This window comes from Athene cunicularia, assembly GCF_003259725.1.
Source record: "Athene cunicularia isolate RWA chromosome 4 unlocalized genomic scaffold, athCun1 chr4_part1, whole genome shotgun sequence".
NCBI lineage: Eukaryota > Metazoa > Chordata > Aves > Strigiformes > Strigidae > Athene > Athene cunicularia.
The window spans coordinates 38,876,039-38,893,079 of record NW_020799098.1 but is presented as its reverse complement, the minus strand read 5'-3'; the positions used below and the strand labels follow the sequence as shown (position 1 = coordinate 38,893,079).

At 36.6% G+C, this 17,041-nt stretch overlaps 1 protein-coding gene across 3 annotated transcripts in view; it reads right to left on the bottom strand.

Moving 5' to 3' along the window:
* GLRA3 (glycine receptor alpha 3) overlaps positions 1–17,041 on the bottom strand; it is a 76,074-nt gene that overhangs the window by 20,711 nt on the left and 38,322 nt on the right. For all 3 annotated transcript variants that reach the window (XM_026846576.1, XM_026846574.1, XM_026846575.1), the window contains exon 6: positions 8,233–8,370. In XM_026846576.1, coding sequence (XP_026702377.1) covers positions 8,233–8,370 — 138 coding nt within the window. The remainder of the gene's footprint in view (positions 1–8,232; positions 8,371–17,041) is intronic.

Genomic DNA, 17,041 nt, shown 5'->3' with positions numbered 1-17,041 from the left:
TCTGTGTGTGGACCTTGCTTTTTCTCATATACTGATCCCATTAGAGGTAGAACAACATACTACTGTTTTGTGTGTCACTGGGTATTATGATCATGTTCCTGTGTCTGCCAATTAAAAAAAAAAAAAAAAAAGGTGCTTGGTAGAACTGTAGATACAAAAAACACAGAACAGGTCAACAGGAAAGGGGAACCAGCTTTTGCAGCTATCTTAAGAGGTATAAAATATTTTATTACCAATACACATATGCAAACATTCTAAAATGTATTTGCTTCCACAATAAAAAGCAAAGACATATTATCATTATAGCAAAAGAAATCCATCTAACTATGTTTGGGATTTGATATGATTCAATCAGCAACAGAAAGGAAATCCAGGGTCAGAGATCACCCCCTCCCCACTGTCTATCACAACGGGTTACCATCCTTAATTTTACCCAACTGTGTCACATTGTGACCAACTATTGGAGGCTTGATCCTTAACTTTGAAGTTTTTCTTTTTTGTGGAATTAAGCCAGAACCACAAAATCTTGGAAAATGCAGTGCTTGACTGAACTGAATGTAGTTTTTTCCTCTGTGAAAGTAAAACCAAACAGAAAACTTTTGCCCTTCCAAGGGATGGTTTTTAAATTGTCTTTGACCCTTTTTCTTCATATTTATATTGGCTTTGGATACTTGATTAAAACTGTAGGAAATCTAATTAAAAAGATTATTTTTAAAAGACAAATAAGGAAACTTTGATAATTTTTTTTTCAAATATCTCCTGCCTTTTTTAATAAATGATTTCCAGATTTGGCTTGACATTCATACACATTTCAGGATTATCTGAAAGTTAATTCAAGTAATACTTTACTTTGGCTCTGCTTTTTAGTATTTTGATGTGTCAGTATTAATTGATTTTTGAGCATTCTCTTTAGGAATATTTGATATAAAATTGAGGTTTTGGAGATCAAAACCATATGTACATATGTATATATATATATATATATATATATATATATATATATAAAATATGATCTAACTGCAGGCCATCATAGACTTCCCCTTTGCTGTATTTTTCCAGCTCTTCCTTAATGCCAGTTCTGGCACTCATTTCATCCTGAATTGTGACACTTCAGTGTGCTAGGTATCAGAAAGCTAGTGCTTTATGTATGTGTGTGTTAGAGCCGAGATAGATGAAGTTCTGATCAGTATTGTCCTGAAACAAAATCATTCATTATGTAATTAATCAAGGCTTTTTTAAAGTGCCCTGCGTATGTGAGCCTTAATGGTTTAGGTTATCTAGTATATAGGATGGAATCACCTTAGCAAAGGTTGCTATTTAGTGAGGGTGAGGGCATTGGATCCAAGTGTCTTCAGAAAAACTGGATTAATGAAAAAAGCCACAAACCCCTGAATAGAAAACTTTTTATTTTTAAAGTTATTAACGTTGAAAGATATTTTCAGAGGACAATTTTATGTCTGCAATACAGTTTTATTTAATTCTGAGACTGTATTGCCATAAAACAGGTGACACAGACCACCAGCACTTTCCTTCTGCCTTTTCTTATGTGCTTGCTTTTTGCTCTGCATCTGCTAAAACAAGGCCACAATACCTCTCTTGGCAACAAAGTACAGTGTATTATGTACCACACTGCAATCATAATGGCAGATGATTTTCACAGAGATTATGAAGAAGGAGAATGAAGTATATAAAGTGGCTTTTCCATGAGACAGTACTTCTCCTTTTACTTTCCAGTTTGAGTCATTATCATAATCACCACTAGGCAAGCAGACTAGCTGAGATTATGTTGTTCAGTAAAAAGATTCCCATTTTATTCCTCCCAGAATGTTACACAGTCATTTGAGAGGAATTCTGCTTTACTTATTACTGAAATACAGTTAAATATTTTACGTCCTTTTGCCTTCCCATTATATTTTTTAAATAAACAAGACACTCCACAAACTATGTGTGTGTGTGCAAAGCTGGTTATTTCAAGAGACTGTCTATAAAAGTGTTTACATATAAGTAACGTTAGCTGAAATTATTTTCATACCTCCCTAAGGAGACAGTAATAAAAACAGCACTTGGTAAGTGCAGTTTCCAGACACTTTTTGCAATTTGCACTGAAATATAAATTGCAATTTAAGTATACTTTGCTGTTTAAAAAAGTTTAAAAAACTGTTTATAAAAGTACTTACCTTTTCCTTATTGTAAAACATTCAACTGTATCTATGATCATGTAGCCTGACTAGAAATGATGATTTTAAATCTAGATGAATCCTAAAATATATGGCTGGTGTCTCTGCATTTAAAGCCAAGGTGTCTCTGCATCTAAAGCCAAGATTCACAAAACGACTGTAGGAATGTATTGCCATTCAGTTTTTCTTTCAAGTCACAATCTGCATTTATCAGTGTCATAATGGGGGATATCAGTGCTGGTGCTGTCACCTGCCATTAACTATGTAAGTTCTTGCTTAGGAAGTGACATAACACAGCTTGTTTCAAAACAAATGCTGGGGCAGGTAGTAAAGTTAATACTGGTGCAAGACTGATAAAGACTGCAGTAAAAGAAAGTTGAAAATAAATGTGGAAAAGAGCAACTTTTTTTTTTTTTTTTTTTTTTTTTTTTTGGGTGAATTTCATTTGCAATTCCCCTCTCAGAATGGAGGACCAAGCTGCCATTCAGAAGACCTCCATAGGCTGGAGGAACAGACCCACCACAACAATATTACAGTTAGCAAAGAAAAAATGCACAGGTCTGTGATGAGGATGTTTAAATTTTGATAAGTGCAGGGGTGATATCTGAGGTCTCTTCTCCTGCAGAGAAAAGCGCCCTGTTGTAGTCAGGCAGTGATGTTTTCTGTGTCTAGGGATGGTCACATCTTCAGCCTATCATAGACTTTTTCAGTGTTTATAATTTCTCCTGAAATAGTTTATAATATATTCACTGAAAAGTGGAAGAATGAGCACCTTCAGAGATATCACACCCATAGAATACCTACTGGATAGAAAGTACGAACTTCGTTTTCTGAGAAGTGGTCTGTGAAAAAGTCCTGAGGTGTTAAAAAGCTATGGCTTAAAAATCACTGATGTAGTTTCAGAAAGAGTGGTTTAGGAGTTTGTCAAAACAAGTAGCCATTTCAGTTCTTGTTCTCAGAGTAAGGCATCGAAGTTATGTCTCCTTTAATCACTGTCATGTTGGCAGCAAAATGATCCAATATAAGACATCAAGTCAGTTGAAGGTAGGACATAGAAGGGCCACAGTCTACAGGTTGAAAAGCAACTTGTTTGACTTTAAGGGGAACCAAAGGTATCACAAGAAAAGTTTGTGTGTGGGATGTTTATGTTAGGAGGTCAAATGGGGAATGTGGAGTTAAGGAAGTGGGCCCTTCATTCAGATTGCAGATTTACTGTGCTAAGGATACAGAGATATTAGAAATGGTTACATACAGAACCTATCAGCTCTGGTGGAGAGTCTAGCAACCATAGCTCCACTGTTTCCAGGACCACTACATCCAGTACTTTAACCCAAAACTTGCCAATAGACATAAGACAGTTCTGAGCATCATCATTTAAGTGCAGGTGTAGTACGTTATCCATGGTGCAGGAGTAAAGCCAAGATTCAGAGCATCTCTGCCTGTGCCTGTTAGACAGTGCTATTATGTATAAATTCATGCTATCATATATTGGGCTTTTTGCAGCCATGATTGAAATTACCTATGATTGAGACCAAAACTGAGTGTTGCTTAAAAGCCCAGGGGGACAATGCATGTGACATAGGAGGTAAAGAAGGATGAAGTAAAGCAAGACCATCCTTGTAATGTGAATGGTTCACATACAGTGATTTTCCTGGTTTTTATGATTCTACTTCACTTCCCAAATTTGTCACTGCAGATATGCCAGTGGACACGGAAACATGCAAATGATCAGAAATGTTGTTGCGTCACTTCAGAACACAAGATGATGAGCCATTATGTTGTACTGTTGCTGGAACTGTTATATCCCTATATTTAGAAGCAGTTTGTTTTTCAAGCTGTGCTTACAGTGATCCATTTTCAGTTGGGCATGAAACACTGATGAGACATGCACTGATGAGTTTCCACATGCTGTCCTGAAGCTTCATGTTAATTTTTTTCATAGGGAGACTTTTTTTTTTTTTTTTCTTTTTTTTTTTCTGTTTTATGGGATGTCTCAGAAAAGCTTTCCATCCTGTGTTGTAACTAAATTTAAACTGAAAACTCTTCTTTGGTCACTTATTGCATACCAGCTGTAGTTGCTTAGCATTCTCTTAAGAATCATTTTAGTCCAATCTGTCATAGGCCAGAGAAATAGTCTTTATTTCTAGTTTTGAAAAACAATGTCTATTGTTTCTTGTGGAGTATACTAAAGGGTATCTGCCTACAGTATCTCATTGCAGGAGCCTTAAAAAAGTACATTGCTGGTCACATATCTGAGTGATATATTAATAGTTGTTGTCTTTTAATATAATGTTTAGGGCTTTTTAGCCTAAACATGGTAGTTAATAATATTGGTTGTAACAAAGAATTGAAAGGCACACCCATACTCCTAGAAACCAAACCAAACCCCTCTAATTGCATTAAATTAATTTCATACTGAAGACTTGTATTAAAAAAAAAATACTCTGGAGAAAATACTGTTATTTTGAAGAGGAGAATGTCACAATACATGTAGTTCTGCATGAGTAAGTCTATATTTTGTTTCTGGATTGCTCTGCCAAAGTTCTTCTAGATTTGTACCTGTAATTTTTTTGTGTTGTAACTCAGAACAGGTCACTCAGCTGTTTTCTTGGGTGAGGACAAAGCCAGTGTCAGTTAGCACTGCATTTTTTTTTCCTGGCCAGTCATAGGCAAGTCCCACAGCTATGCAATTGTCTTGTTTGCTGAGGTCTTTTAAAGCCTCCATCCTGAAGCGTATGTGGGTGCCTGCATCTGGGCTTCCAGGTTTTCTGTATTAGTAAATGGTTTGACTTTTTATGTAAAAAATAAATGGCCCTTTCTCTCTCTCTCTCTCACTTTTTTTTTTTTTTTTTTTTTTTTTTTTAAATTTTATTTGGAAGCACAATCAGCCATCTTTGTCACGGTTGTGGGCTGCACTCTCATTTTAGAGCACCTGTTTGGCCATAGAGATGCTGTTTGGCCAAAGCAATATAGAAATATAACAGACTGATGATTGGCCGTGCTGACCTCTAGTGTAGTGTCAGTAAATACCTTCTCCCACCTAAATGTGACAGCAGTTCACAAGGACATGCACACACACTTGTCCTGCAGGCACATTTTGAGAGTTGTGAGACCTCACATGCATCTGTTCCTCTTGCTTCTCATCTCAGTTTAGGGGCACAGTGAAAAATACAGTAAATGTAAGTTGACTCTGTGCAACCTAGGCCTAGTATGCTTTCCTATTTCTGCTTAGAAGAAAATTAATAGCAACTTAAATAGGCTTGAAATATAGGTTATAAAGAAAAAAGTAGTGTCTCAAAAATACTGAAAAAAAGACGTTCCAGACAAAATCAAAAGGTTTAAACTATGACAGTTGTAATGAAAATTCTTAGACAAATGAGTAAGAGTACAATTCAGCTTTGGATGAGATGTTTGGAGAGATATTTGTAAATCACTGGAAATTCTGACATTTTAAAACAGGTTTCTATTCAATATCAGAATAAGTACCACAGTAATATTTTAATTCCTCAGTTAGAGATTTTTGGTGCATTACATTATTCAAATGAACTTTGAAAAAAATTAGAATACTTTCTACCACAAAGTCTCATTTGTTAATATCACTATACAGGTTAGAGAAGTTCAGTTACAGGCACATGTTAAAATGGTACAAAAGCAGGAGAGTCTTAAAAAGGAAGAATATGTTGTCTATATATCTCAAAGGAGACAGAGAAAAATAATGAAAACAAAATTTTCTTTTTTTGTCATGGGTATTATGATAAAAAGAAAAAAGGAATAGTATTAATTTCATTATTATCATTAACAAAGAGATGTTTGAGTGAAATATGTATCTCCATTTCTGGAAAGATTTTAAGGATTAGCCATCACACAATTTCTATGCAAAGCATGTGACATTGTCCTGCTTGACATCCTTGTCTCTAAATTGGAGAGACATGGATTTGATGAAGGGACCACTTGGTGGACAAGGAACTGGCTGGATGGTTGCACTCAAAGAGCTGTGGTTAATGGCTTGTGTCTGAGTGGAGAGCAGTGATGAGTGGCACTCCTCAGGGTCGCTAATGGGACCGGTGCTTTAACATCTTTGTTGGTGACATGGACAGTGGGATTGAGTGCCCCCTCAGCAAGTTTGACAGTGACATCAAGCTGTGTGGTGTGGTTGACATGCTGGAGGAAGGGATGTCATCCTGAGGGACCTGGGCAGGCTTGAGAGATGGGCCTGTGCAAACCTCATGAAGTTCAACATGGCCAAATGCAAGGTCCTTCACATGGGTCAGGGCAATCCCAAGCACAATTACAGTCTGGGTGAGGAGTGGATTGGGAGAAGCCCTGAGGAGAAGGACCTGGGAGTGTTGGTTGGTAAGAAGCTCATGAACTAACATGTTGAGCTTCTCATCAACCTCGCCCAGAAAGCCAACCACATCTTGGGATGCATCAAGAGAAGTGTGGCCAGCAGATCTCAGGAGTTGATTCTCTCCCTCTACTCCTTTCTTGTGAGATCCCGCCTGGAGTACTGTGTCCAGCTCTGGGGCCCCCAACATAAGAAGGACAGGGACCTGTTGAAGCAGGTTCAGAGTAGGGACATGAAGATGATCAGGGGGCTGGAGCTCCTCTCTTATGAGGACAGGCTGAGAGAGTTGGGGTTCAGCCTGGAGAAGAGAAGGCTCTGGGGAGATTGTATAGCGGCCTTCCAGTACCTGAAGGGGGCCTACAGGAAAGCTGAAGAGGGACTTTTTATGAGGACATGTAGTGATAGGACAAGGAGTAATGGCTTTAAACTGAGAGAGGGTAGATTTAGAGTAGATATTAAGGAAAAAAATCTTCAATATGAGGGAGGTGAGACACTGGAACAGGTTGCCCAGAGAGGTTGTGGCTGCCCCCTCCCTGGAAGCTTCCAAGGCCAGGTTGGATGGGGCTTTGAGCAACCTGGTCTAGTGTAAGGTGTCCCTGCCCATGGCGGAGGGGTTGGAACTAGATGGTCTTTAAGGTCCTTCCAACCCAAACCATTCTATGTTTCTATGTATTTGTACAGTAAAAGTGCATATTATGTAAAAGTATGTGTAAAACTAGGTATTTGTACAGTAAAACTGTAAATACGTTAAACTATGTATTTGCACAGTACAAGTACATGCCAGCTGTTATAAAACTCAGTGTTGAAAAGCATTCTTCCTTAATTTTTATATCAACAGGACATTCCATATGAATGTCACCTATTGAATTATATCCCTTCTGCCATTTCAGCAGAATCCAAATAAATCAGTTCTAAACTTAAATTTCAAGATATGTTTAATCTATTACAAATCATATTGGAGAGCATAAATTAAAAGATGTGGATTAGAATATGGATTAGAAGAGTTATAGGGTTTTTTTCCCGTGAGAAGATGAAAGCTATACATTCTTAGCCTTTGCAACATGTTTTTTTGAGGATTGTTATGTGATTGTCCAGTTACTGATATTTTTTTTATATCTAAAAATAAAATAACTATATTAGTAATGTTAAAACCCTTCTTTTTCAAATAATCCCAGAGATGATGAGCGAAACATCACAATTCTACAAAGGCTTCAACTCAGAAAAGCCACATCTTGTTTGGACACAGGGCTGTTGCACATTAAGGATATTTTCAGTTTGATTGCATTGCCCCCTTGCTGTAAGAACTAGGGCAGGGATAGCTGGCTTGGCAACCCTGTGTCCCATTTTTCTGATTGAGCCAGGGCATGCTTAGTGCACAGCCTATGGACCTTCGAATTTTAGCAGTGCCTCAGATCCCACAGTGTAGATGTGGTCATGGCACCCATTGCAAAAATAAAACTCCTGACTGAATTGCTTCTGAATTATTTCAACGATATATTTTCTTCAGTTCACTGAAACTAAGTTTGATCAGCCTTCAGCCTTTTGTTTTGTTGTGTCAGTTATTTAAGACTGTGTTATCCTGCACAGTGCACCTGTACATTTTAATCTTCTTCCGAGTTCAGTGAGAATATTAAAAAAAACTCCACCTCTCCAAAATAACAATAAATGCTAAATACCTTTCCAGTTTTAATCATTAATATGCTTTCCTACCTGTATTGTAATGCTTGGTGCAGTAACATAAATCCTTTTCTTCTTTCAACAGAAACTGTGGCAGAGTGAGACCTTCTGCTACTTGAACTGCTCCCTTTTCTTGCCATTCAAAAATGAGATCATTCATTGTGTATCCAACTAAAAAAAACCAAAACAACAAAACCACAAATAAACTCTAAGGCAGCTGCAAAAGCAGGGACATATGAAATAGTGATAATTTAAGTAAGTCATAAAAAGGACATAATACTGGGGCTCTGCTTATACTTGTTAATCACAAAGTGTTATTGGCCATTCTATACCATCCTAAACTAGAAAAAATCTCAGGTTTTGCATCTTTTGTGAAATCTTAATGGCCAGGTAGTCTATTAATGGAATTAACAAAAGCATCAAAATGAAATAAACATCCATTTCTGTTGGGTGCATGGGAAAATCTTACACTTTCCAGTCCATGAAGGGTAAAAGAGGCCCTTCACACTCAGATCTCTTTCTCTTTCTGTTTTAGTCAAATGCTAACGAGCTGTTAAGGATAACCTACCGATAACTGGAAAGATCTTTTAAATTTTCAGTAAATGATTACTGTTCAAAGTATATTGTTCAGAACTTGGTAAGAGTAACTGCCTGCCTAAAATGTTGAAATTTTGAGTTCCAGTGAAGGAAATAACCTCTCTGGTGTGTGGGCATCAATCTATCCTTTTATATTCAGTGAATTCATTACTCCTTGAATACATCTATATGTCATATGCTGACCTCAGGGTTGAGACACACTTCATCTTTTCTGATTTGTCTATGCTGAATGCACCTATAAGCTAAGAATAGGTGTTTATAAATTTAAAACTATTTTCAACACCTCTCCTTGCCTCTAGAATCTTGATGTTTCTTTTGGGGAGTACCTTCCTAAAAGGTATTTACAGGTACTAAGGCTGACCGCTGGTATTTTTTGGGGGGCTGGAGGAATATGCTAAAAATAAGACTATTTCCTTTTAAATAAGTATTTAATTAAGATCAGACATTACTCGAGTCATTACAAGCATATATTAACTGTGCAAGTCAACATTTATTTTTCTATCTTATTAAATGCATGGCATTCCATAAACAGAGTCTTAAAATTCACTATCAAGTGCCATAAACTATGAAAAATCAGAAGTGTAGCTCTTATCAAACTTTGCATGAATTCAGACAAAAAGCAGTTATGTGTAAAGCAGATTATCATTTGAAGCATGTAGATTATGGCTTGAAGTGATTACCCGTGAGTAAAACTCATTGCACTGACAAGAAACAACTGCTGTGTCAAAATGTATTTCACTAAATCATATTCATTCGTCTCTAGTGCTTGCTTTTAATTTTGATTATGGTCTACCCTGCCCAATAATTCTTCCATAGTTCAATATATTAAAAATAATAGCAGTGTATGCAAAATGCTGAGGTAGTCATTAATTTTTATTATGTTTACATTTAAAATACCCAAACATAGCTTTAGCATTCTATACTGTAACTTCAGTTTTGTAAGTCAAGATCATAATTATAAAAAGTGTCTTAAAATATAGAAGAGCTTAATGGAGATGTGAGTTTATGTTATACCAAGAAAATTTAAAATAGTATAATATATATAACATTTCCACTGGGTATGTTACATTAAATCAACTAAAATTAAATGTTTATTAAATAAATGGCCCTTTATTAAATGTGAAATTACATGGACCAATCAAACGTGCCCACTGACTTGGGGAAATCTAAACCCAAGTAATAGTCCTGTAATTGGGGAAATGAGAAAACAAATTATTTAAGCATATTGAACTATTTGACAACACAAATTTGTCTCTAAGTTTTCTTTAGTGAGCAGTGTTAACAAGGACAGGTATTCTTGATTTTTCAACAGAAAATATCTCATTATTTTGCACAGCTCCAAATAAACAGGGGATCTCTTTCTTTTTTCCAACTACCGCATCATTCTTTCTTCTTGGCATGGAGAAAAGTAAGAAAGACTACAGTGGAAAGTATCTAGTCAACATCAGAAATAAATCAGAATCAGAGAATTTGCACGGACAAACTGGAGCTCATGTCCTAGGCCCATCCAAGGATTCTATTCACAAACGGGCTAAACTCCACATTGTTCTGTGTTAGGCAATTCTCAGGAGGAACAGCAATACTAGTTGTGCTAACTGAGCTTCCTTAATATTTCAAAAAAGGACAATAATTTTGTTTATTGATTAATTTTACAAAGAAGACTGCTGAATAGCACAGGGCTTAACACTCAGAATGCTCATGATACTGTGTGCACTGTGCATAAGGGGAAAAAATAATTTCTATAAAATGGATCTTTAAAGCAGTAATTGGTTACCATACTTAGTATATACACTATTACATTTTCGGTGTATGGTGTTAGATATGCAATGAGCCTAAAATTCAGTCCCCAAGCACCCTAATTTTGGGAGCTCTGCTGATTAATGTAATTAGTGTCCCTTATTGAAGCAACAAGAGAAGGCATCAAGGAAGATTTTGAAATTACCTTACAGTTCAGTCTCAGCAACAGAGCAGAGACTTACGGTGCTGGTATGGATAAGGCGCCCAATTGCATAGTGCTATCAGTGGGGGGTGGGGGGCTAAGTGCACAGCAAGTATGAGAAGCGTCAGATTTGGCAAGAAAAATTTTTGAAGCCTCAGGGGCAGAGTATTATCTTTTAGATTTAGGATCCTAGAATTGCCAGTCATAAAAGTTTACAGTAATAGATTTATGTGGGTAACTTTAAAATCCTGATGCCACTGCCTGAGTTCTATGGGGCTATACAGATCTTTCATGCATACGTATTTGCAGTACTGAGGCCTACATTTGCAAAATGGAGATGATTAGATGCTGCAGCAAAGAAGGTCTTTACTAAAATGCATTTACCTTACTCATCTGGATGAAAAAGTATACTTGTCCATCCACTGCTGAAATGAATTTTACAGGAATAAAAATGAAAACAGGCAAATTATTTCATTGTCTGTATAAGATTAACAACTTAGCTAAAAAAAGGCAGATGAGAGAAGTGAGTAATGGTGCTCTCTTTGTTCCAGGTTTATGCAGCACCAGTAAATCTAACAGATCAAGGTCATAATTAAAGCTGAGTGTTCCTAAGACAGAATTGTAATTAAAAATAATTGATCTGAATGCAGCAGTACTCAAATAGTAAAATTCAGTAAGACAGAGATCTTTGTGTGGTCTCTCAAATTTTCTTGATATTCTTGAATAATGGCACGACTAGCAGAAAGGGCTAATTTGTTGGATAGATATAAGAATGGTTATATGAACAGATCACCCTCTCAGTAGACTATGGGCTTGAAATGTGAAGACTTTATTCTGAACAAATGTGTGCTTACCAGTACAAGCTTGCACTGTATGTGTTTATATTGTTAAATATGTTCTGTGTCTTGTGAGAACTGCACTGAAATACGTAGTAGTTTTAAAGAAGACGTTTCTTTTTAGGGATTCTAAGGGATAAGGAAGATAATGGTGCCTTTATTGTGCTGTTAGGTCAATACATAATGAATCCACAGAAACTAGCTGGCAGGAGAGTTGTCACAATCTAGGACCTTAATTCTGAGAAAATAGTGGAACAAACTCACAGCAGTGTCATAGAATGATGAATCATTTCCCTTGCAGTTTTTCAAGTTTGGATTCACAACTATAGAAGGCCTATCTCCCTGGTGATACCTGTTTCTAGGTTCTCCTCCTTTTCTATGTCACAGAAGCCCATACCAAATATTAATGCAGTGATGAGTTTTGCATTTTATTTATATTTTAGATTTTCAAAAATAGAAAAGACAATCACATGCCTCTAACATTTTTACCAGGAGGGCACTGTATTTTGTCTAGGGCAATAATTTGTTACCTTCCACTCAACTCTAAGAGTATAGGAAGAGATGACCCAAAGCCAAATCAGAAGATTGCTTTTATCGACTACACATAACTTTGTATGTTTATTAACTCTTGTTAGAGATGTATGGAGCTTATTCTGTAGTAGACATAAGCGTTTAGCTCTTGAATCTTGACTTCTTGGGGATAAGACTTGAGTGCAAGATGTTTTCTCTCTGTGACTCACTTTCATTGTGTTTTGCTTTCTACAGGAAATGTGGTGTGCATGTCTGAAGGGAGTCCCAGTTTATGTGTTTGGAAGAAAAAACTGTGAGTCTATTTCTGATCACACCTGTCTTTCAGGGTAAACTTTTGCTACATAATGGTTATTCCTATTTGTAATTTCTTGATGTTCCATCTCACTATATCTCTTGCTGCTGCTTTGTGAGCAGAACATATATATCTCTTACTTATTTTCATTTGCTACAGCCCAACATGATATTCAGACTCTAACTAAAAAGGTGTTTTTCTTTTTTGACTATTAGGTGGTTTTGGTAGCTTACAAATTGCTACCAGATATTTTTTTATTACCAGTGATTGGGAAATACAGTGTTATAGAGGAAATACCTAGTGGCTACATTTTAGTGCTGAAGAAAGGACACAGTCACTGACCTAGTTAGTATATGAGGGCGCAGCTCACATTTTCATTGCTGGTGGAAAAAGTGACCCTTCTATACTACAGATATAGCTGAAAGCAGTGGAGGCTATCATCTGCTATAGTGGTCTGCAGGACCAGGTCAACCTAAACTAAATCAGCTGGATTAGTAAGGACTTCTGTCACTGAAATGAAATATTCTAGGGTTTGGGTTTGCAGGGTGTAAATGCATGACGGTCGAGAAAGGAAGTAGAGGTACCAAATCGTGTGTGTGTTACAGGAGGCACACCAGCTGCTGTGGCTGAAGTAGAGTGCAGTTTGCAATGTATTTGTTATTGTCTGGCTACTCTCCATGGGTTTTCTCTTGCTTAATTCTATAAAGATATTATTAATCACATAAAATCTAAGTGATGTCATCATAGGACTGGAAAGAAAGGGCAGAAAAACACCTTGTTGCATTGAACAGCAGAGTTCAGAAGTTACAGGGCTGGTTGGGTTACATTAATATTGTCTCTATTAACCCAAAATCCGAGGTCTTGCACATCTGTAATACAAAATCAGATGATAAATTGTTGGTAACTGCATGACTAGGCTATCACTTCAGGAGGAGAATTTTGCCAGAGGGAATATTTCTCAAGAATACAAAGAACTGTGTGTATGCATGGCACTGTAGCTTCTCAGCAAAGAAGCTCTCTTTAAAGAGACACCTCATTTTTAGGAGCCTGATGTCACTCTAGGTAATCAGCTAGTGAAGCATGTACTGGCAGACTGAGACCTCTGCCTGAGATGGATATGAAGAACCAGCAAACTAAATAGATTTTAAAATTAACTGGCAGTGTAGAGGACCAGAAACAACTGGGGAAGCTGGATTTGGCCTGCAGAAGTTTTTTGTTAGAAAATGGTCTGTTACAGAGCTAGTGATGAGGGTGAAAAACTGAAAGTAAAACTCTGTGTGATCACACTTACAGAAGGAGGAGTTGTAAAAGATAACCCATTGGATAGTGGTTGTTAAGACTCATGCCTGGAATAGGTGATGCAAAGTTTTGAATATCTGGACGTCAAATAAAATGAAACTGTAATCTATTTAATTAATCTAATCTATACAAAACCAGAAGGTGGACCTGACAGAGATACTAACTCTATCGTTTAGTCAACACTGAAAATTGTCTATCTAGAGTGAAAATTTTCAGCATGTTCAATTACAGATTTCAGGAAAAATTGTAGGGAAAAGAATGCGATCTTGCTGAAATATTTCTAAGTAGCAACTATAGTGTCTGGAAAAAAGAAAATCAAACTTTTCCCTTGGTCTCAGTTATCTTTCCCAGAAAATCATCTTTTAAAAAATGGTTTTGACAAGTTGTTATTAACACCCGTATGAGGTCTCTGAAAGAAAAAGGTAGATTGTCTCTGTGTGGTGGGTTGTTTTTTTTTTTTTTTTCCACTGATCAGTCTTAGTACTAAATATAGCCTTTTCATTAATACAATTTTGAAAGTATGGGAACAAAGCCTGTCTGAAACAAATAGGGTTCCATTCAATCCACATGGCTCTATAGAACTTATCAGAACCAAGCTATTTATACCCATTGTATACATGCATGTTAAGAGTATGAAGATTTTATTTTAACTAAGTCAGTATCAACTGTAGGCATTAAAAACCTGTAATTTCATAGGCAAGACAAGTTTGTCTTGAAGAATTATTAAAGTGTTTTGAAAGTGTTATCATAATTTCTCAGGGCTGCTTAAGGACTACACCATGATAGAAAAACGTTTGCTACTAAAGGCAAGCAATTCCCCTGTACCTCCAGAGACTCCACAATTGTTTTGGCAATTCCAAGGTACACCCACTTTTACTTCTACTGACACAGTCTTATTTGCCAAGTTCTTTCTTTTTACCCCCCCCCTTAGAGTACAATTCCAAGACAGGAAGAATAACGTTTTTGAGCAAACTTGAGATCCAGCTGAATACCAATATATCTTGTGAATTTTCTATTCATTCTGTTTTATTCCAGGAAAGCCATGCTTCCTTTGTGTCATTTTACAATACCTGCAAGCATACTAAAACCTAACTCTTTTCCTCCTGTTCAATAAATAAAGACATGAATGGCATGAAACAACTGAGCTGAATATCTAGTATTTTGGTACAAGAGAGTTTGGTTTCATTACATTTATTTATAGTTCTTTTAATCCCAGTGATTTATCTAAATTTTATTCTAATGTCTTTAATGTTTAGTAGGGTACAGGTCCAAGAGTAACATGGGATTTATTCAGCAAACCAAGCAGTTCTTTTGGTATCCAGCTGAGGCAAGGACTATAGTCATGTTGACTAGAGTTATTTCACAACTCTTCTGTTAGGCATCCCAATGGCATGCCTCCAGGATAGACTGCCTGCACATTCCTAAGAACATGGCAGAGGTATGAATTGTGCCCTAAATTCAAAGCAACATGGCAGGGGGAAGGTATGACAGAGATAACAAATCTGGTTTTGGCTTGAGGTTAGAATAAATTCTGCTAATATACATTATGCACTAAAAATCAGCTGTGATGCATTTCAAGACGAAATTTATGCTGGAGCTACAAGAAAGCAGGTTTTTATTCTATGCACTTCTAAGCTGTTTTGCAAAGAATCTGCCCCTTGCACTGCCCTCTAAGTCATTCTGATGGAATCTCTTCCTTGGGAGTTACAGGTTGATACTACTTAGCCTGAATTTCAGAGAAGAGTAACATTTCAGGTCCAGCCCTCTACCATATCTCTGAAACCTAATATTGCTTGCTGAAGCCTATAGCTTTTCAGCTGTCACTTTTATCTTAGTTTCTGTGGGTTCAGCAGCAGTTGTACAATTACTACTGCTCTTTCACCCTGCATTGGTTGGGAGCTGAAGACTACAAATATCTAGCTCTTTGTAGCTGTGCGTCAGGTGTCACTTCAGATACGCACGGTGGGCTGAGTCACCCATCTGCAGAGTAGAAACCATAGGATGAGTTGTTGACAATTTTGTACTACTGAAATGAGAGAAGTGGTATGGTTTCCACACTTCAAGCATAGGCTGGCATTGACCTAGTGTGTCCATAATTCCTGTCAGACACCTGAGGTTCTCTGGCAGATAAGAAATACTCTCCGGTTCTGTTATCTTTCTTATGGTGTCTTTGTGCTGTTGTGAGAAAGATAAAATGCACACATAATTTTCTGTAATGCAGTAGCCTGTACTGCTGTAGCCTGCTTACAGATCTTTCCATTTGCACAGTGTCCAATTTAGAGACTGGGAAGAAAGGAACTGTACTATTCAGGTAACAGCATCATGCAGTATGGAGTGAATTTCTCTAAAAATCCAGAAGATAGGAGGATGATTTTTTAGGAAGACTACAAAGACTCCATAAATCAATAAGAAAAAAAAAAAAAAGGCCATTGTTTAATATATTATGAGTGACAATAAGCATCAGAATAAAATTATGAGGTGAGCATGTGCTTCCTCCCTTACATATGTTACTTTTCATAGTATATTACCTCTTTTGTAATTGAGTTAGTCTTTTCACTATTCGTTGAAAATTCAGGAATATTGAATGTCACAAAGTATATAATTGTAATATATGAATAAAAGAATCTGTGAGATAAAAATGAAAGTTAAAAATTAAAGAGACAAAAAGCTCTAGCACATGAAAGAAAAACATTTATTTCCTGAGAGCCTGGCCACAGAAATAAATGCATATTTAGCTGACATGCCTTTGTATCTCATTCAAGTAGAATAAAACGAAAATTATCTCATATGCCTATAGGCTGCCCTGGTATAAGGCATAGAAATGTAGAAGGGATTATTTCATACATGCATTTTCATTTGCTTTCTGTCTAAGATGCAAAAGCAACTCATTCTAGTTGTTAAGAAACCATTTGGTAAAATAAATCATTTAAAAATAGAAGACATTTCCACTTAAATATTTTTCAGAAACTTCATGATAAGTGAAGTAGGGGTAAATCCAGCTGCTTAGACTGACCTTGGAAAAAAAATGACATGAGCTGGCTAAAAATATAAATATCATTTGGAAAGAAAAACTATATATGATTTTTCCTGTTAGACTTTTGTATGATGGAGCAGCACTATCAATATTGAGGGTAAGTATCTAGTACCAAAGAAAATAATTACTTTATAGCAGAGGTAAAATCTATGATCTGTCCTTTATAAGTAACTGTCAGCCTTTCTTTGCAACCTGGTGGTAAGATCAGTAAGAAAAAGATGAGTGATTTGTTAGAAACAGTCCAATTTGCTTAGTGACTTGCAGGAGCAAGTCTTGCAAGATCAGATACAATTTAAAGAAGCTGTGAGATAAAT